Genomic DNA, 22537 nt, shown 5'->3' on the forward strand with positions numbered 1-22537 from the left:
TTTGCCTGTGATTGGGATTGGTGGGTTTAAAAAAAAAACCCTCTAAGGCATTCAAAAAAGATTAGACTTCATCTATTGTAGGCTCAGTAAATCCATGGCATTAGGTGCTAAAGATTGTGCCAGGGTGCACCAATTCAGCTGCTGATGGTCAGATTGTATGATGCCACCCTCCCCTTGGGGAAAAAAAGTTATCTTTCTTGTTTACAAGGACAGTTGCCTGCTGCCTACAGACAGAGAGTACTATGTCAACTGCATCTCCACACTTGTTGATGGTGGGCTTGAAGGTGAGTTATTCTATACCACTTCAGGGATCATATTCAAAGCACTTTGGTTAGGAGTCTGCGGGGTCGAAGAATGGCTTAGAGGTCTTTTTTGTACTGCACCAGCCTTCTTTCCTTCCAGCCAATAAGTTACCATGTCTCCTTTCCCCTAGATAGAGAAACATAATACACATAACAATCATGACAACAGTACTTTGCCTCTGAGAGCATTCCATTTATATGTCAGCCCTATGACAAGGGGCATTGCTAGCCCACTGTTTTATTTTAACTTTACTGGAATTGTTTCAAAATCAAGCTGCATCAGCATTTTTTTGAGGTTGTAGCCACATTCACTGAGAAAAACCAACAACTCAAATCTATTCCTAGCTTGAAAAGTATCAACAAATCCACGTACGCACCCCCCCCCCCCCAAAACAAGTCCCAGAAGCCAATTTCATGTTAGGCATATCCTTAAGTGCTTGACTGGATCCAATCAATCACGTCAACGCATCTGAGATCTAGCTGAAGATGGAACATCTATCAGTCTCAGTAAGGGCTCCTTCCTGACTAAGCACATCTACATTTTGAACATATATTAGAAAGTAATGTCTTTGTCAGGGGCAAACTGAAATACCAAGATCAGGAGAAAGGAGGTAGGTTAATTATGACCAGTGATATAACATTAATAAGCCATTTCTTCCCAACGTTGCATATATGCAACAGTGATCAAATGTGCACACCTGTGGGCTGGGTAGAAATGGATTAAATACTGAAGTGCAGGAGCTGTCATGATCATCCCATAGCTACATGCCACTGAGGTCTTCCCCACCCCTTTTCTCTCCTCAGACTTGTGCCAGCTAATGAACTGGTGTAGGTTTGAGGAGATCCATTGAAGGGAAGGATGCTTATGGAGGGGTAAGAGAATGCTTTCCTTTTCAAATTCTCCCGCTCTGCCCTCCCCCTGCTAGATACAACGCACACTTTTTCAATGTGACTGCACCTAACAAGGGGGTAAGGATAGACTGGAGCCATTAGAGTTCTTTCTTCCTACATTTCAACTTCACAGCTTTCAGGAATAAGGCTTCGTCGTAAAAACAGGTTCTGGAGAACCTAGGCCCAAATTAGATCCTCAGGCTGCTACTCTCATTACATTGTCCAAATTGCAATTCCCAGCGTTCCCTGGGAGAAACCATCATGCTTGAGCCACTTTAAAATGTCTATATCTGCAGTATAAAAAGCAGTTCCCACATGAGCTGGCTCAGATCAAGGAAAGGACGATCAATGCACGGGTTAAAACAGACTTTCCAGAGGACTGCTGCTCATTTCCCCTCTGGGAAAGCCTAAACACAAACATTTTTGTATTTACCTTGACTTGCAAATTCCCCCGGCACACCAGTATGTACTCTCCAATCTGTTCCAACAGCTGGTATGTATTTGAACTGCACTGTATTTTGAGAGCTGAAGGGAAATAGAGAGTTGCGACATGACCATTCTTAGAGGTCTGCATCCATTTTAAAAGACAGCTAACTATAGCTACTGGCCAGTTAGAGAGGTACTGAATATCCCTTATCTTGTTTCAAGTGTTTGCTGCTACTGCCCTGCCAACTGATGTACTCACAGGGGAATTATGAGGCCTCCTTTCTCTGTCTGAGGCATCCTAGGACACGCATAGCTAGAACAAAGGCTTCATATCTGCATCTGGTAGTGTTTCCCAGCCCCAAATAGCTGTTGTTCAGTTGCCCAGAGAACACTCCCATATGGAAAGGTTGCAAGCCTTTTTACCCACCCTCTTATACTGTAAAGTGGACTGCAGCCTAATCAAATTGGGCAGGTGAAGCTCTTCTTCCTGAAAAGGAACACAGTGAGGGAAAACATTTCATTTGCTTAATTGCTGAGTGTCAAGATTGTTGTACCAGCACAGGAAGCAGTGTCCCCCCATGGAAGAATGGCAGCCATCTTCGCTGGGGGGATAACAGCACTCACCAGAGACATGCGGCAAATGCTACAAAATGGGCCGTCCCACCTGCCTTTGTCTCCATATGACTCAAAATGGAGCCATGTCCAACGGTCAAGGAAGGCATGCGTGTAGTAGGGGGAGTGACTGTGCAGGAAGAGGGCCAATACAGAAGTGGGCAATCAGAGTACTGTCTTCTTGAAAGTTCTCCTGCACAAGCTCCACTGAAGTGAATGAAAGAGAGTAATCGGCCGCTCAGTTTCATGGGACTTTGACAGATCTCCCCAGTCGATTATGCCCAGTGTCTCAACATCTCCACTGAAGTTCTTACTGCCTATGTGTGAACATAGGGTTTGGTTCCTCAGACATGGATGACCAACTGCAGAGACACTGTCAATCTCAACTTTCTCTGGCATTTATCTGCAGCACCCGCCTCCCTGAGTCACATTTGACTTGCAACCCTTTGTTTTACTCAAAGACTAAAGGAATTAATATAAAGCTTCTCACATACTCTAGATCAGGGGTGCCCAAACCCCGGCCCTGGGGCCACATGTGACCCTTGAGGCCTCTCAATGCGGCCCTCTGGGAGCCCCCAGTCTCCAATGAGCCTTTGGCCCTCCAGAGATTTGTTGCAGCCCACACTGGCCTGACACAACTGCTCTCAGCGTGAAGGCAACTGTTTGACCTTTTTGCGTGAGCTGTGGGATGAGGGCTTCCTCCACTGCTTGCTGTTTCATGTCTGTGATGCAGTAGTGGCAGTGAAGGAAAGGCCAGCCTTGCTTTGTGCAAGGCCTTTTATAGGCCTTGAGCTATTGCAAGACCTTCATTCATTCAAATAAGTTCATCCTTAATATATTCATTTATGTAAACTTATGTAAATTTATTCAAATTTTAAATGTAAATTAATTCCTTCTTTCCCCGGCCCCCCAACACAGTGCCAGAGAGATTATGTGGCCCCTCCTGCCAAAAACTTTGGACACCCCTGCTCTAGATTAAGACCATTCCAAGAAATATATCAGAAATCTGACTTCATTCCGTCTTACTCTCATAAGCTTTGTTGTTTTGGTTACCTTCACTGGTGGACTCCATCCTGGAGGCTGTGTTGACAGTATCCCCAAACAAGCAATACCGGGGCATTTTTGTTCCAACCACACCAGCCACTACCGGCCCTAGAGAAGGCAAAATGTGTTCCTGTTATTGGAGTACTTAATTAGAGTGTTAGATAACAGCCACAGCATGTGGGTTGTCCATCCTATGAAAGTTCATGGAATTTAAAAAGAACAAGAAATCACATTTGCAAACACAGGGGAAAGAGAAACTGGGAAAGAACAGAGGAAAAGGTTGAGAGGATTCTGCACAAGTAAGAGAGAGAGACCTGTGAAGTCCTCTTGCATGATTTGTTTTCTCCCTGCCATTGCCAATATGAGAATAATGTGTGGAAGCCCCCCTGGGGACCAGGCTTCACCGCTTCCTTGATTCTGAATGAGTTCAGCTTACCTTAAACCTCTAACAAGGCAACCTAGGCAAGTGACTAGGTTAACATCCCTAGTCCCCATCAGCCCCAGCCAAGGTGCATACTGTGACTGAGGCAGGGTGTATATTTGCTGCCTTTTTCTTTTAGGGGGGCACATGTGTCAAAGGACCCATCCCAGGTTTATCTAGGACAAAAATTTCAGCAGCAGCAGCTGGGCAAGAGGGGGAGAAGGAGATGGTAGGGTAGGGGCCCTAGGGTAGGGAGGTGGTAGGGTAGGGGTAGGTAGGGTAGCGATGGAGGCCGCTGTCACAGGAAGATCACAGTGCATCATGGGGCCACCCCTTCCATCTCCTCCGCCTCCTCCTCCTTCAGCAGGAAGAGGGTTGCAGCAGCAGTGCGCCAGAACCAACATGGTCTAACCCTGGTCACCCCTTTTTGAAGTCACTTCTTCTCCAAGCTTCATGAAAAGGCTGGCTCTGATCCTTCTCTTCCACTTTGAGAAAGTTGGGATTTACTTACAGGAAGTGTCTATAGGCGACTGTTATTGCATTTCCCACCTTCATACCTGAGTGGATTCCTGCTCGAATTCTGAGCTGGGTATTGGGCTTGTGGGGAATCTTGAACGTCTTGCACACTGAGACAAGGTCTAGAGCCATACTTGCGATCTCACTGGCATGACAAATGCCGTTCTCTTTGGGCACTCCAGACACAACCATGTCTAAAATAAAATGATGATGATGATGATAAAAAGAGAGAATAATTACCAACAGTGAACCTTCAACAAATCCAGATGCCAACTCTGTCCACTTACTCACTCAAGGCAATACTGTTACAGGACCAGAAGTGTCCTGGGGCCTAATGGCGATAACATGGAAACATTGACCCCTACGTCACCGCATCACCTGAATGTGACATGACCCCCTGCATTTTGGAGCCAAATGGAGATGTGTGCAGGCATGTGGGCCCAACGCAGCACTTATCACTTTTAGCGACAAACACTGCACCCCTCTCTGCAGAGCCTGGAAAACACCCAAAGCACCACAGAAGGGGCACACCACCCCAATCTTCCCTCTTGGACATCCCCTAGCACCCAGCCACCCTCTTTGTATGCCTAATGAAATCAGCTATTCCATCAGGGGCTAATTCGTCTGCTTGTCCTTCAACTTGTTATAAGTGATATCCTATCAAAGAATGTTCTTCTATTCTCAACATAGGACAAATAGATCGGCCATTACAGCCAGAAAAATGAACACAGCTGTGACTTTAAAAAACTGCAGCCTTCAGAAACCAGGAGGAGAACCTTTCACCTTCACAGGACGTTCTGCTGTTAAGCTGGAACAGCTTAACCACCATGTTAGGCATGGTGCTTTGCCCTGAATAGGTGGGAAAATGGAACACTGGAAAGAGGGGAGGGCTGTGTGATTGAAGAAGGATTCATGTTCTATTTAACGTCCGAGCTGGAATGTCTGAATTCTGAATTATGCAAAATGACAGCACGAGAGTGCTGTGTAATGGAACCTTTGGCTGATCGCAGCTTAGGTTTGAAGCCTAATTTGATGATGTCGTTTCCAGCTATAACATCACTTCTGGGTTAATGACATCACTTCTGGTGGTTTACAACAGACTGTCATTCCAAAAAGTGGGTCCCAGTGCAAAAGCGTTTGAGAACTACTCGTCTAGGCAGTATCATGGTTGCTGGGGGTGCCAGCGGTGTTGCTGAACTGGATGTAGCTCAGGCTCTCAGTTTCCTCTCCTCCCCCACCTTTACTGGCTGGGCTCAAGATATGACGGAATCACGCCAGCATCTATGTGACGTCATTGCAGATTTGGGCCTTAAGTCACAGTTAGGGCGCAATCCTAACCAACTTCGTAGCACTGACATAGCTGTGCCAATGTGGCGTGCGCTGCATCCTGCAGTGGGGAGGCAGTCAAGAGGGCCTCCTCAAGGTAAGGGCGTGTTTGTTACCTTACCTGGGGGCTGCATTGTGGCTAGCTCAGTGCTGGAAATTTGGTTAGGATTGTGCCCTTAGAGTTGTTAAGGATTGTCACTGTGCTTATCTTAGATACATTGAAACTTTATACAGAATTGTCACAGATTAATTCTCTTGCATTTCAGAGCTACTTAGCCTTCCTGTAGTATTTCCTACAATTTTTTCATCCCTTAGGCAGTTAAAGAAACCTTGATTCACCTCAAACACTGGCCAAGTTACATATTATCCTAAACTAGTAATGTGACCTGGTGCATTGTTTGGGGATTTGTTTTACATAGCAGTGAAACCACAGAGTGGGAATAGAAGGGCTTTCGGACATTGCCCCTGCTGGTTTTGTGCTTGATGGTGCTCCTCCAATGCTATTTTAAATAAAAAGTAAGCTTTCATTAACTTCCAATGGAAACATTTTTACTCTTTAAAATGTCATGTAGAGGGGGTGCAATCAAGAGTGGAACCGAAACTCTCCTCCCAACTGGCTGTTCTGTTCTGTTTGTTTGTTTTTAATCAAATCATCCATTCAGCCATGCTGTGCAGTTGAATAATGGATAATGCTGAATCTGGCTCTCACAACGCTGTTTTTAAGCACTCACAGGCATCTCCTATAGTTTCCACCTTGTAGACGTCATAATTGTCTATAATTTCATCAAAGGTTGTGTAGAGCTTGTTTAGGAAGTCCACCACTTGGTAAGGCGTACTGGTGCTGGAGAGCTGGGTAAAGCCAACAATGTCACTAGCAAGAATGAACAAACCAATAGTGAATTGTTAAGCAAAGATTTCAGAAAATATTTTAAAGTCAAAGGAACAGCAGCACACCTTCTGTTCTCATGGCATATCGCAACATCTGTGTTTACTAAGCAGTTATTCCCAACCCCAGAAATTACCTACCATTATTGCTTTGCTTTTTTACACCATCTAAGTGGTACATTAAAGCTGAAAAGAGGAGTGTGACCTTGGACACGTATTGGCCAATATATATTTATCTAGAATATTAGCAGCAGGGAATCTACATAGCCAATAATGTGCCATGAAGTATGGAATTTAGTGTGTAAGAACACAATATCCAGTACTCTGCACTGATTTCTTTTCAGACAATCTGGGTTTCAGCAAGTGTCACAGGAATTGAAAAAGAAACAATGAAAGATTATTCTTTCTCCCAACAACAAATGATCACTTTTGTCAATTAATTTGCATGTTATCTGACATTTTCCTCAATAATGTGAAAAGGCACTTAAAGATTAAGATTTTGGTAACACAAATATATTTATATTTAAGCAGTTAATTAGCCACTAAAAGTGCACTAAAAGATCAACTAAGTGCACAATCCTCAATTGCCCTTAGGACGGTGCAAGTCACTTTCGCCAGCCCAAAGGTGTCACAAAAGTGGTACTTTTGCCCCACCTCAAGAGTTGGGAGATCGACTCCAGCACCATTGAGCCAGAGGAAAGGTAAGTTTGTGCCGGTCGTGTTGGGCTAGTTTAGGAGTCTGGAAAGAGCAGAACAAAGGTGTTCCGGGGCGGGTGGTCTCTTTAGGTGGCACAGATCTGAGTAGCCCCATTGGGGCTGCTGTGGCATTACCTGGAAAAAGGGGAATGTCAATTTGCCTTGTCCCAGACTGAAACGCAACCAGCCCCAAACCTGCACTGGATACAGGGCAGGCCAGCTGGCCTGCCCGTTCCAGCACAGGTTAGGATTGGGCTGTAACATATTTTAATTGATACATAGCCTCAGTAGAAAACAGAGTGAGGTTTGCAGTGATTCTGCACTGAATTCTGTAATTATGAATTCCTTAATTCTGCACAGATGCATGCATTCCATTTTCAACTCACATTGAAGTGAGTGGTGCAGCAGCATGTGAATATAAATATACGTGTATATTGTATTCCTGTTGCAAAACATGTACAACTCCTCATTAATATGTGCTTGTGGACTTGTGATAAAGTTTGTGCAAGGTCGCCAGCCAGCTAATATTCTACTTATTTGACCAATTAAACTGTATGCCCTTAGAAATGAGCACTGGGCCAATCAGTTGGCTTATAAATTACAAAAGGAAAGAGAAAACGATACTGAAAATAAAGGAGGGTGAGTTGACTAACAGAAAATATAGCAATTAAAAAAGCATTCCAACATTATTACTCAAATTTATATAAAGGATATGAGGTACCTTCTGAAAAAATAGATGAATACATTGGGAAGCAAAAGTTACCTAGGATATCACAAGACCACAGGCAAATCATGAACGGTCACATAACAATAAAGGAATTGGAAGAAGCTATAAAAAAGATTAAATCAGGGAAGGTACTAGGCCCAGACAGACTCCCGAGCATATACTACAAGACTTTCAAGAAGGAGCTCTTACATCCTTTGCAGGAAATGATGAATTCCATTTTAAGTGGAGAACAGATGCCCGAAACTTGGAAAAATGCAAATATAACATTAATACCTAAGGAAGGTCAAGATCCAACTCTACCACAAAATTATAGACCGATATCATTAATAAATAATTATTATAAGCTGTTTACAACAATATTAGCTGAAAGATTTAAGATAGTTTTGCAAGACATTATTCATAAAGATCAAAGTGGATTCTTACCAAAAAGACAATTGAGAGACAACGTCAGAGTTGTGTTGGATACACTGGAATATATGGAGAAACATACGGAAAAGCAAGCAGCATTGATATTCTTAGATGAGCAGAAAGCCTTTGGCAATCTGAACTGGTTTTTCATTTTTAAAGTTTTGGAAGCTATGGGCTTTGGAGAAAATGTTATAAAATGGGTGAAATCAATTTATAGAGCGCAAACAGCTCAGATAATAGTTAATGGGGAATTGACAAAACCATGCAAAATACAAAGAGGCACAAGACTAGGTTGCCCATTATCACCTTGGTTATTTATTCTTGCCCTGGAAATATTGACTAGGGATATAAGACAAGATAATATAATTCAGGGTATAAAGATTAAGAAAGAAGAGTATGAGAGCATTTGCAGATGATTTGGTGTTGATATTGGAAGACCCAATAAAAGGGATTGACATTTTAATGGCTAAATTCAAGGAATTTGGAGAAGTTGCTGGATTTAGGACTAATAAAGAGAAAACTAAAATCTTAACTAAAAATATGCCAATACAAGATCAATTAAAATTGTCAAATAAAACAGGTTTTAAGATTGAAAAGAAGGTAAAGTATTTGGGTATCATTTTGACAAACAAGTATTGCAGGCTGTTTCAAAATAATTATGTTAAGCTATGGAGTGAAATAAAAAAATTTTTAGAAAGATGGGATAAAGTTCAACTCTCGATTATGAGAAGAATAGCAACAATTAAGATGAATGTTCTACCAAGAATGCTATTCTTGTTTCAGACAATTCCTGTTTTAATATCTGATATACAATTTAAACAATGGCAAAAAGATTTATCCAAATTTATCTGGCCAGGGAAAAAGCCACGAGTTAAATATAAAATTCTACAGAATGCTAAAGAGAGAGGAAGGTTGGGGTTACCTGATTTAAAATTATACTTCGCTGCTTGTTGTCTAACTTGGATGAAGGAAAGGGTAATATTGAGAAACAGAAGATTACTGGAATTAGAAGGACATGGTTTGAGATTTGGCTGGCATGGGTATAAATGGTATGACAAAGCTAAGATTAATGCAGAGTTTCGTAACCACTCTGTTAGGCGTGCCATTTTGAGAATTTGGAATAAATATAAAGTTAGATTTTGCCCAAAAACTCCATTGTAGTTATCACCACAAGAAGCTCTGGATAGAAAAGAAATGATAACTACACATAATTGGTTGACTTAACGGGCTGTGTTAAAATTTTCCCAGGGAGAAGGTATGTTAAAATCAAGAGAGGAAATATTAGATGAAGGATATGTGTGCCAGTGGTTTCATTACTTGCAAATTCAGGAAAGGTTTAGAATAGACAAAAGAACCTTTGGCATTGAACAAAAATCAGAATTTGAAAGGGAACTACGTCTAAACAATAAACAAATTATCACCGAAATTTATAAACTCTTATTAAAACTTGAAATGGAAGAAGAACAAGTAAAAGACTGCATGATAAAATGGGCTCAGAATTTTGGTTACAATATCTCAGTGGATGGGTTTGTGGACAAGAGGTTTGAAGTTTACTTTAAATACTAATCTTAAGGAAAATTTTTATAAGATGTTGTACCGTTGGTATTTGTCTCCCATGAAATTGGCTAAAATGTATAATACAACGGGACGATGTTGGATATGTGAACACCAGGAGGGATCATTTTTTCATATGTGGTGGTCCTGCAAATTTGCAAAAAAAATTTGGACACAAATTCATTCGCAGATGCAGAAAATTTTAAAGATTAATATACAGTGGAAGGTGGAGTTTTTCATGTTGGGTTTGATGGACAACCAATTGGAAAGAGAACATGGAGTATTATTGCTGGACATGATAACGGCAGCAAGGACACTTTATGCGCAGAAATGGAAGTGCTCCAGTATACCAACAATAGAAGATTGGCTGGCAAAGATGCTGGAGCTGGCAGAGATGGCAAAGTTGACAGCTTTAATTAGAGAAAAGAAAATAGACTCATTTTTGACTGAGCGGAAGCCATTTGTAATTTTCCTGCAGAGCTCTGATTGTAATGAATTATATACCTGTGGGTTTGGAGACTGAATAGAACAGACGGATATAAAAGAGATCTAATATTAAGTTTATTATTTTTATTGTATTAAATATTATAAAGAAAGATATTATTATGTATGTTTGCAAGCCTGTAGTAGAGAAAAGTGGAAGTCTTTTAAAATTTTGTGTAATGTTGTAATGTAAATAATAAAGTTCTTCAAAGGAAAAAAAAAGAAACTAGCACTGGGGTCTGAAAAGCTGAAAAATAAATTCTGTTTTCACTCCACCTCATACTCATGAAATTCCATCAGGCTCCACCCAAACCATCATATTCCATTGGGTGCCATCTTTGGCTCACCATGATGTGCTCCACCTGTACCTCTGATCTAACAAGCTTTGCCTTCATTCATTTTAAATCAAAACTTCTCACTCTGAAAAGTTGGTTCAACTTAAATCCAGCGGTGTCAATCTAGCCTGCATAAGATTGGAATTTCAGAGTGGAATTAAGCCTTTCTCTACAAAGCCCACGCTCTACATTGTGTTAATGAACATACGTTTAAAGACTGTTGCATCAATCCAGCAATTTGTCATACCCATGACAGGTTTGGCTAAGCAAACAGAGGATTGTGTGAAAAAGAGTGTCCCCATTTGTTTCAATGGCAGAGATAGATCCACAGGCAATGGAGACTATGGAGATGCCCTCTCGCTTGTGGTAATGGGAAAATCCCATGTTGGACTCTGAAGTGAAGTGTCTGCCCAGAGCTCTTAATGAAATTTTAAAAATTTCTTTTATATTTATTTGTTGACAGCATAAAAAGAGCCTTCCAGTGCCAAATCAATTAAACTTCATTTACAAGAAAAGGACATCACCTTTTATCTATATGATATGTTTAAATCTGCAGGGCATATAAATCCCTTAATGCTGTCCACCCAGTCATATATAAATCTCATCCATCTGGAGACAAGCAGATGCAAGGATAAATCAGCAGACATTAATCTGCAGAATTTTAATGGACTTGCTTGCTGAATACAAAAACATGCAATTTAGACAATTCTAAATTATGGTCTCTTTCAAACAGAGAGAAAAAAAGATGACCAAGAGTTCTTTCATATAAAGCTGCATACAGATTAAATAAGTAAAGATCCTCATTATCTTGAATAATGAGAGCAATGTCCCTCTTTCTGCTAACATAGCACCAGGTCTGATTCAGCATCAGTAGCTTTACAGGTGTAACAGGAAGTAAAATTTTACTGCAAAAGAAAATGAATGGTTCACTCCATTTTCCCAGTTCCTAATTACAGACATTTCTCCACTACTCTCATGCAAGTCAAGGGAGTCATGAAATTGACTAGACCAGATCCCATGAAACCAGTCTAGCCAATTTCACTCCTAAAGGAACCTGTCTTTTTTTCTCTCTCTCTCTTTAGGAAGTCCTAAAGGCAGCACATTTGTAAAAATGCAAGTCTATAAGAGCACAACCCACTGGAGATTAAGAAGTGCATTACTTGTCATAGGCACCCATGACAGCCCCACCAAAAGGTATATGTCTATTCTATATCATGTTTCTGCAACCTCATTTCTGCTATTCCATGACAGAGCATCAAGTGCTACAATACATCTACAAAGGAAGTTTTGAAAGCACACAAAAATGAATATGTATCCTTTAGGTGCTCCTGCACTACAGAACCAACTCCCTGCCTCAGGCAAGCTATCATCTGCATGCAACCTCTGTGTACTTCAGGTCATTCCCACTTACCTGAAAAAGATGGTGGAGTTGATATAACTTTGGGCCTGTGATGGCTTCCCTTGCCTTAAATCATCTGCTACCTGTTTTGGCAACATACCTATTTTGTATAAGAAACAAAGTTATTAGTTCCATAAAAGGCTTACTAAAACCGAAGTTGTATTAAGAACATAAGAACATAAGAACAGCCCCACTGGATCAGGCCATAGGCCCATCTAGTCCAGCTTCCTGTATCTCACAGCGGCCCACCAAATGCCCCAGGGAGCACACCAGATAACAAGAGACCTCGTCCTGGTGCTCTCCCCTACATCTGGCATTCTGACTTAACCCATTCCTAAAATCAGGAGGTTGCGCATACACATCATGGCTTGTACCCCATAATGGATTTTTCCTCCAGAAACTCGTCCAATCCCCTTTTAAAGGCGTCTAGGCTAGACGCCAGCACCACATCCTGTGGCAAGGAGTTCCACAGACTGACCACGCGCTGAGTAAAGAAATATTTTCTTTTGTCTGTCCTAACCCGCCCAACACTCAATTTTAGTGGATGTCCCCTGGTTCTGGTATTATGTGAGAGTGTAAAGAGCATCTCCCTATCCACTCTGTCCATCCCCTGCATAATTTTGTATGTCTCAATCATGTCCCCCCTCAAGCGTCTCTTTTCTAGGCTGAAGAGGCCCAAACGCCATAGCCTTTCCTCATAAGGAAGGTGCCCCAGCCCCGTAATCAGCTTAGTCGCTCTCTTTTGCACCTTTTCCATTTCCACTATGTCTTTTTTGAGATGCGGCGACCAGAACTGGACACAATACTCCAGGTGTGGCCTTACCATCGATTTGTACAACGGCATTATAATATTAGCCGTTTTGTTCTCAATACCCTTCCTAATGATCCCAAGCATAGAATTGGCCTTCTTCACTGCCGCCGCACATTGGATCGACACTTTCATCGACCTGTCCACCACCACCCCAAGATCTCTCTCCTGATCTGTCACAGACAGCTCAGAACCCATCAGCCTATATCTAAAGTTTTGATTTTTTGCCCCAATGTGCATGACTTTACACTTACTGACATTGAAGCGCATCTGCCATTTTGCTGCCCATTCTGCCAGTCTGGAGAGATCCTTCTGGAGCTCCTCACAATCACTTCTTGTATTGATAGATATAAAGTGCTTTCACAAACTATACCTGGTCAATGATTTCATTTAACTCCAAGATAAAGTATGACTCCAACACAGCAGCTAATGTACATTTACATCAGAATCCTTGGTCCTCTATATTTAGTGTTAAGCTACTGACATGAAATCTCCCATATTATGCAAATAACTAAGAACTTGGATAACTCCACAATGAGTTATTCTTTGGTGATTCATAACCCTGTTTTCACCTAAAGGCCATAAATCCTACCATTACAAAATGTCCCAATTCAGATATTCATACATTTCTTCATCTTTTCTTTTTTTGCATATTCCATAATATCCCGTTATTTCTTGTCCCTCCTACTTTTACACTCTCCTTCTCCTCTGTTGGGATTCATTGAACAATATTCTTACATGATGATTGATGAACCATCAGTGCTTACTGTGACTACTCAGAAAATAATAGGGGGAAATGCTGAGGTGCTAGAAGTCTTTTGATGTTTTCTCCATGTGCTGAAGAGGTAATTCGTTTTGCAGTTTACATATTGACATTTGCAGTTTGCCTCTTTAGCAATGCAAGCTGCTGAAACAGAAACTTGAAAGAAACCTGGCCTGCGTGCACTGTTACATACAACAGATGAGTTTTGATTGGAAAGCCTCTCATACATCTTCCCACAATATTAATCCTACAGTGCACTATTCTTTGGTGATTCTCAAAAAATAAGCAAACCAGAATAGCAGTCCCTCAGCACAACAGCATTTAAGAACCATGAATATACATTACAATCTCCTTTTAGCAGAGCTATGTATCAGCAGCTACTACTTGGAATATGCAGTGATCTTCTTAATATTAGTCACTGTTAATTTTTAAAAACAAAATATAAAATTTTAAACCAATAGAAATACTGCTGCTTTTGGACAAGCTGTCAGCTTGATCAATATAAACAGTTCCAAACTTTGTGGAATTATTAGTTTCTTAGATATCCTCATTAACATTGGTCACTTACTGTACAACAAACGATCTGTCTTCTGCTTTTCATGTGTTAAGTCCTGTGTCCTTTCTGCTACTAACACTTCCAGATGTTTGCTGTATTTCTCCATCTAGACAACCAGACACAAATCCTAAACTTGAGCAACCTTTGAGGATGTTCTACAGTAGATTGCCAATGGTGTCTCTATCTGCCATCAGAATTCTGGACAGAAGCCCAGGAGATATTTTACAAAGCTATGCCCACAAGACTTCCATGGTAACATAGAGGAGTGTTTAGCTAGCACAAATCATGTCAAAGATGTCCCAAAGCATTGGCACAGTGGTTGATGATCAGCCAGTGACTTAAGCCTTCCACAGCAGTCATAGCAATATTTTCCACAATAAATATACCAGATAAAGGGAAAAATTAATGTTCCCCTAACTCAGGAACATGGGGAGACTTGATTAGCCAATCAGTGCATATCTGCTTCATGTTTAAGGATGTACATCAAATTTTCTGAAGCGAAATACTAGGATAACAGTCCACTCCTAACTAACCCCCCCCCCACATGCACTTCATCCTATGGGGGGCAGTTGTTATGGTCTCTTCATGGGGAAAGATTCCATTTTCTGAATGGGTCTGGTCAGATTTGCACCAGCCGGGGGGAGGGTGGGAGTATCAGGAGACATCTGAGGTAAGATAATTTTTGTTCCCCTGATATTCTATGGGTCTTCTCAGACCTACACCAGCTCTACAGCTGGTTTAAGTCTCAGGAGAGAAAAGGGAAGGAACCAGGCAAAGAGAGGAATAAGATCCTGACATTGCCACAGAGTTCAATCCCTCCCTCCCCATCTGCCCTCTGCTTGCCCACCCCTCCCAATCCTCCCTGGCCCTCTTCAGCCACAGTACAGCTCCACCAGCATCTTACTGGGGCTGGTAAAGCTCCAGCTGCTACTGCAGCAAGTGCCTCACCACTCACTCTCTGCAGCAGTGGCCCAGCAGCATGTCGCATTTTGCAAGTCATTAGTTCCAACCACACACACAATCCATAGAATTGGGCTGTTAATTTTTCCCTGAGGTGAAAAAGCAGATTTTTTTCCATACTTTGTGAATAAAAATTTATTGCCACTGTTAACTCCGTCATCTTAAGGCATATTTCCTCCTCCCTTCTTGCTGTAACAGTGACACCATCTTCAGATTCCTACTGAATGACTTCAGCTCTTTTTACATGTATCCCAAAGCCCAGTTCTACCTACTAAACGACTATGATTCTTACCAAGGTCATCATCATGTCAACTGGGCTAACTTTGTTTGGATTCATCTTATGCAGCAACTTCTTGACCTGTTCAAAGGTCAGCCTTTGGGTTGGGTTGCTCTTTCTGCACCTCCTGATCAGCTGCAGGAAAGCAAGGAAACAAGATACCAAATAGCCCTTTCCAGTTCAAGGTAACACTGGTCTGCTTGGCAGACGTTATCATCACCACTTGCCAAGCAGGTACAGCATAGGTCATTTTACCAACTTCACCAAAACAGATCTAGACCAGCTCAAAATATGGTCTGCCATGCAGTTGAGAACCCAATCCCATGCATATCTGCTCAGAATTAAGTTCCATTATAGTCACTGGGAAGTGTGAATTCACACTGGGAAGTGTGAATTACAAGATGGCAGCTTGTAAGTTAATAATATAAAAATATCATCATTGAGACACCCTACTTGGATTGTTCATCTACTTTGGCTACTGTGTAGCCAGAAGCATGTCCAGAGGTCAAGAACTGTGCAATGACTTTTGACATTTGCCTAATTATCACCCCCAGCCCCACCACCACCACCACGGCTGCTTTTAATTTATAAAGACAGCTGGATAATCCTTAGCTTGTTACTCTAAAATGTATTTCACATTAATGGGTTATGTTAAATATGTTTTAAAATAATGTTGTTAGGATTAGCCAGCTGCCTTTGTAAACAAAATTAAATGAGGGGGGAGCCATAATTTGAGTTGGGACCACAGTACATAGGTAAGGGGAAACTTTTCCCTTGTATTGTTTTCCCACTGAAAAATGTACCCCACACAGCCATTTCTTCCCCAAAAGCTACTATTTGCAGCAGCTATGTGAGAACACTTTCCGCAAGGAGGGGAAGGGCACAAAGGGAAAATGTTAACCTCCCCTTCCATAAACACTGTACCTAACCTAGATCTGGAATTCCCTTGGATACGTGTTGTTTTCCTAAGTGCGTTATACACAAATAAAATTTAATGCAATGTGTCATTTGGCCCTGAGAGCTAAAAACAGCAAAACAGTATTTAGAGCGAGTTGCCTTACAGGAATTCAGAGTCAAACTAGATTTAGTACAGGAGATCTGTGATCAGAACCTTTCCCGTTTAGCATCTCCCCAGGCTGCTTCAAAGCCTGGAGAAGTGGTGATGGGAGAGAGGGTGCTTAAGCCGTTTACTGCTCCGTTTCCTTGATTTAAATGGCATCTCTCCATCCATCTCCACTAGCTTCTGTATGTTTCTTTTTTCTCTTTCAAGTTAGGATCAGTCCTACATGACAAGTTGATATCTGAATTCTTCTTTTAAAAAAAGAAAAATCGGAGTCTTCCCTAGACACATATTTTAACCTACCGACAGCTACCTTTCAAATGAGAGAGGAGGGGGGAAAAAGACTTCATAACTATTAAATACGATCATGAATCTGACAGTTTATAACCATCGGAAGTCATAAACCTCCAGTGGCTGCATATTAAAAACATCATTTACTGCATTCTGTTTTTGCGAGACAAGCTGAAGTTTCCATTTGTCAGAATAATACTGTTTTAAGGATCTTAAAGCAATGCCCTGTGTTGTAGTGTCTTTAATGAGAATTACGTATAAGCAGACCTTTTGGGGAGTTGTAGTTTTAATTGAAGAGGAAACTTTCTCTTTCTTCAAAGGCAACTCACAGTGGAGCCATCTGCCTACCAGTATTACTTTCACAAAGATTACTCAGACAGAAAAGCGGGGGGGGGGGGGAAGCTATGCTAACAGCAGATTCACCTCCACATATTCTGTAGGGCAGGGACAGCCATTCGCAGATTTTTCTGCTATTAATTCTGCCAAGGGGGGACACCAGGTATATTCTTCTGAATGTGCATCATCCTTTTGGGAAACAGAGAATGCTATGATTTAAAAAGGAAATTAGGAATCAGAGAATAGGAATCATTAACAGATACATGCTCAGGAACCATCACCTTTCACACACTTAATGATCACTGCACTGCACTGACAATTAACCACTTTTTTCATCAGCAGATTTGGCTGTAGTTTATAGTAAGGACCTTCATATTTCCCCCATTTTTTAAGATGTAGTCCCTTCTTGTCCAGTGAAACAATAAATGGTACTTCTTAGGATGTTGCAACAACCAGAGGTCCCACCACTCTCCTGGGCCGGTCACTTCCCCCTCCCTCCCCTCCCTCCCACGCTTTGCTTGATGTTAATGTATATGATCCAGGGGGCATCTTCAGTTCAGGGGAAGGAGATCTGTTCAAACAGAATCAATGGCTCTTGACATGCCTGCTGTTCATTTCAGGTAAGTGAACATATGTATGATAGCAAGGTCATTATCTCTGGTGCATATGTCAGTAACAAAGTTAGCAGTTCAAAAATGACTCAAGCAAGGAAGGAAATACCACGTTTTTCTGTTGAAATGAGTAGGACCCAAGGTGGAAATTTAATGAAGCCCCATCTTACCCTCTGGGCTTTGCAAACAGAAAGCACAATCCACCCGTGGAGCTAGCCCCTGTCACATGCATTGGGGCCACTGGTGTGTGTAATGAAGCTGCCAGTGCAGTCACTGATGGCTGCATGCATGAGCCAATGGTGAGGCCTCCATCCACCAGTGTGAGGTGATTCAACAGTGTGGGCAGGTGGTGGAGGGACAGACGAGGGAGTGGCAGGGGCATTTCTGGATGGCGAGGAGGAGGCAGGAAGGGTTGGAGCTGGTGACAATGGATCTCCTTGCCCCTTCCTCTCTTCAGACAGACTTCAGGCCACCAAAATAGGCCTATGTCCAAGGACACCTATTGCTACTTAGGCAGCCTACCAGGATGTAAGTAGAAAATATTTTTACCTACATCCTGCAGACTGTATGAGTGCCCTACCCACCACAGGATTAAAAAGGGCACATGCCTTTTTGGTATGCCTGCATCAGCACTGGTGGTGGGGCATAGGATTGGGCTGTAAGTCAAAGACTAACTTTGGATACTGCTCTCTGTGCTCCTCAAGATAACAATCACAAGATAAACTCATTCTTGTACGCATGTAGGTGGACTCTCAGCTCCATCCACCACCGGACTGCATAACAGTTTCAGCCATTATAACTGGCTCCCTGGCTGCTACTATTTTCTTCAGACTGCAGCTAAAAGTCCTCCAACCTCTAGAGGTCACTTCCTCTCTTGCAGAATGAGGGCTAAACTAGAATGAGGGCTTGACCTCAATTTCCTCTGCATCTGCTAAAAACCGTCAGGAGATCCTATTTGTGGATTTCCCCACTTCCACCCACCCTGTCATTTCTACTTTTGCTTCTGAGTCACGCAGCCTACATATCTGAGAGGGGAGCCACCAAGGTCTAAAGGCAGTCACCAGCCGTTGTGTGAATCTACCCAAAATCCAGCAGGATTTTGCCATGGACTTCAGTGGGAGCAATATCAAAATTAGTTGGATATCACAACTCTTACCGCAGCAGGATCACTTCTGGTTGCAATTTCTAATAAAATGATGGCATAGCTGCAAAATGGGAGACAAGTCATTGTGAGCAAAACAATATATATTGAAAATAAATTTATACACTGGAAGCAGCTTTGAAAAAGATCTCCTCATTCTAGGAATCTGATTCAGTTAAACACTGTAGTGACTAAGTCCTATTGAAACTACAGTAGGCCTTCAACTTAAGTCTCATTGCTTTCAATGTCCATAATCATGAGTAACTTTTAACTGGACAGAGATAAACGTCTTTAATATAACCAAAGGACTGATTAATGAAGACCATTATTGATGATGGTGAATCACATTCTTTTTTCTATTTCTAATATTCTAGTACCCTCCCTTTCATTGGGTTACATCCAAATCCTCTCTTCCACCCACACTGTTCTATGCTTGTGCAAAGGAGGCATGATTTTCAATTCATCTCTTTGCCATCTCCTGCCCCCATGGCACATAGCATCGTGTTCCTGAGAATCCCCCAAACCTGGGGACAGCACTAAGGTGTGCACACAGGGACATAGAGAAGGAGTGGGCATTGCTGAGTTTTACCTCTGGTCCTCATGCACAAGCACAAACAGGAAAGACTGAACCCATAATTGTACCAACTTCTGGAACAAGACCCATTGTCTTGCATAACAGCATAAATACATTGCTGTGTTGTAGTCAATACAATAAGTTACACAGGGTGCAATCCTAACCAACTTTCCAGCACTGGTATAGCTGTGCCAGTGGAACATGTGCCGTATCCTGCAGCTGGGGGGCAGTCACAGAGACCTCCTCAAGGTTAGGTAATGTTTGTTCTCTTACCTCAGAGTTACATTGCCCTTTTCTTGCCCTACATTGGCAAAGAGATTAATTGAAAATCATGTCTCCTTTGGAAGGTTAATTAGGATTGAGCTCACAGATTCTCAGTATAAATATAAGGTACACACGTGCAGCAGCATAAACAAAGTGGTCTGCTGCAAACGTATATGCTTTCTTCAGTTGGCAAGCAAGAGATGGATTAATGCCGTCACCATTCATGAGATGTACCCTGTGTAACTACACTAAATACTCATACATGGGAAATAGCTTCTTGCATTGGTAGAAGACCAACCCAAATTTCACAGGGTTTACACTTCAATGCACATTTTCACATATCCAAAGAGACATTTCAGATGTGCTCACACACACACACCCCGTTGCAAGGAATGCAAAACACCAAGTAGACATTGTCTCATTAAGTTTAAATAATTTGTAGGCTTATCCACTCTAATTAGCCTCAGATTATTAGCCTTTTATGATGAAATTGGGGGGGACCCAATCCATTCCATGCTACTTGGTTTGTGACTTTCTCTAGATTATACCACTGCAATTTGAAGGGGATTGTGTGATTGAATGCTTCCCCATCAAAAAAAAGAAAAAGAAAAAGAAAAATAGAGAAAACACACATGTTAGGAAGGGTTAGGTTAGACTCTTTCTGCTTGACATTCAGTTCTCTATATGCAGGAAAAAATTCTTTTGTCCAGGAGAGCACTGAGTCATACCATCCTCCGTGCGCAGAATGAAAGGACACCATTAAGGAACACCTGCTGGACCAAGTGGTGCTTTTAAAACCTTTTCTCTTAGGGCCAAACTAAGCACTGCAATGAAAGTATAACATGGATTTCTGTTTTTTGCTGTTTTTCTTTTGTAGGTATCATGTGGGAGAGGCAGGAAACCACACTGTGGGGTGGGGGGGTAGTACTTTGCCCCCACCATGGTTCTAGTCCCAATTGACCCCCTGCATGGTATTTTTATTGGGAAGAAAACTTCCATTGGACACCAATGGCAGCTTTTTTCCAAATAAAAATAGTGTGTGTGTGTGTGGGGGGGGGGGGCTGGGATTGGGATCAAAACTGGGCAAATCTTAAAGCCCCACCTCTTCTGATGTAGTTTTGCCCCATTTCCTCCTCTCTGTAGAATATTCACAAGAAAATGAGCAAAGAACACAGTGTTGTATTACACATTCAGTGTGATATGTAGTTTAGTCCTTAAATATAGCGGTGTGTGTGTGTGTGTCTGTCTGTGTGTCTGTGTGTGTCTGTGTCTGTGTGTGTCTGTGTGTCTGTGTGTCTGTGTGTGTCTGTGTCTGTGTGACTGTGACAGGACGGGACTGTACAGCACCTTTTCCAGGGGATGTTTGATAGTGCCTCCCTTGTCCTTTATGACATTGTCAGCCCAGTCCTATCCAGGATAGTGTTGGTGTGCATAAGGGTTTACGACAGCAGCCATTTTGCACACGCTGCTGCAAACAGTGCAGGTGACCTGCCACTGGACTGGGAAAGGCGAGTCCAACAGCGGTGGGGGCAGGAAGGGAGAGGAATAAGGGTGTTCCTCAGCAGCGCAGAACACTGGAGAGGGATTGGTGGCATTCACACGCGCCAATACCTTAACCGGGTCCATGTCCATTTCCACCACCATTACACGTCTCAGACTTACAAATGCTAAATAGCAGACATAGATCTGAGGAATCCTATGGCAGCAGAGGAGGCTTTTCCCAGGGTAAGTGAACAGTTCATTTACCTCTAAGAGACCTTTCCAACCCATCCCCCTCCCCCGGATGTAGCAAGTGCTCTATTGGCGTGGCTGCATTGCCTGAAGGGAATTAGGTAGGATTGGGTGGTGTGTGTCTCTTTGACAGGGCAACATTTTCTCATTCCTTTCACTATATTAACTGCTTTGTAAGCTTTTAAAAAAATGGACACACAATATATACAGGGACAAGCTGGAGGAATGTGTGTGCCTCATACACCATAACTGCCCAGCCAAACATCTGCCCCATATTCTTTTTGCTCACTTTCCGTGGCAAGGGAGTGACAAGATGGGAGGAGATGCTTAACTTCTGCTCTGACGCCACCAACAAGAAATATGGCTGCAGAACTGGAAGACAGGCAGCCCCATCCTGAGCTGCCCGGCACGCAAGGCTGCTATGGCGCCAAAATGGCTACTGCAGCACTGAGCATGCGCCGGACAGCCCGTGGCGGCTACTCAATTCTCTGGCAGCTCTGGAGCAAGCACAGAATCAAGGAGACTGTGTCAGGCCGCGCAGCCAGACATGGGGCTCAGAATCCGGTGGAGCTGAGCTCTGCTGGTCCTGCCACCCTGCCCCCCTCCCTTCCCCCACCATATCTCTTCCCTGCCCTCCCTGCACCTTCCCCCACCCAGGTAGAATGCTACGATTGCCCTATCATTTCAAATACTCAATATTTCACGTACATGCCTCTGCAACCTCAGAAGGGCAGGATGCGTAAGTATGGTGCAAGCCTTGTCTGTTTGCAAAACAAGGAGCATTATTCCAATACACAAAAGCAACTGTCCAAGTTTCTTCCATCACATCATAATATAGTCTACACATCACTGCTGCATAAAAAGAGAGGAAGAGGCACCCATGTGTTGTCATCACCTATACACATCTGCGGCAGGAGTTGGCTCAAAGTTTGGTACAGAGTGAGCCTCAGGCGCCAGGTATATCTGCGTGGAGTGCTGAAGAGGAGGGCTGGAATCCAACACGGAATCTTCTATCCTGAAGGTCTGTAAGCCATAGTCTAACACAAACAGAAACAAGGAAAGAAAAAAAACCAGTTGGGTATTTCCCTGAAATTTCTGCCTTATTTTGAATGTGGTGTTGTAGATGTTGAGCGATGCAGG

The 22537-nt window shown here is 42.4% G+C and overlaps 1 protein-coding gene across 1 annotated transcript in view; it reads right to left on the reverse strand.

The window, feature by feature from the left end:
- The window catches only part of LOC136638570 (atrial natriuretic peptide receptor 1-like), a 58037-nt gene continuing 35500 nt past the window's right edge, over positions 1-22537 (reverse strand). Inside the window, exons 13-23 of the mRNA XM_066612609.1 lie at positions 22293-22434; positions 18844-18892; positions 17164-17265; positions 15405-15524; positions 14165-14258; positions 12038-12125; positions 6270-6409; positions 4254-4406; positions 3285-3383; positions 1627-1718; positions 1-429 (exon numbers count right to left, since the gene is read on the reverse strand). Of these exons, the coding sequence (XP_066468706.1) occupies positions 295-429; positions 1627-1718; positions 3285-3383; positions 4254-4406; positions 6270-6409; positions 12038-12125; positions 14165-14258; positions 15405-15524; positions 17164-17265; positions 18844-18892; positions 22293-22434 (1214 nt within the window). The 3' untranslated portion in view covers positions 1-294. The remainder of the gene's footprint in view (positions 430-1626; positions 1719-3284; positions 3384-4253; positions 4407-6269; positions 6410-12037; positions 12126-14164; positions 14259-15404; positions 15525-17163; positions 17266-18843; positions 18893-22292; positions 22435-22537) is intronic.

This window comes from Tiliqua scincoides, chromosome 2 (assembly GCF_035046505.1).
Source record: "Tiliqua scincoides isolate rTilSci1 chromosome 2, rTilSci1.hap2, whole genome shotgun sequence".
Taxonomy (NCBI): domain Eukaryota; kingdom Metazoa; phylum Chordata; class Lepidosauria; order Squamata; family Scincidae; genus Tiliqua; species Tiliqua scincoides.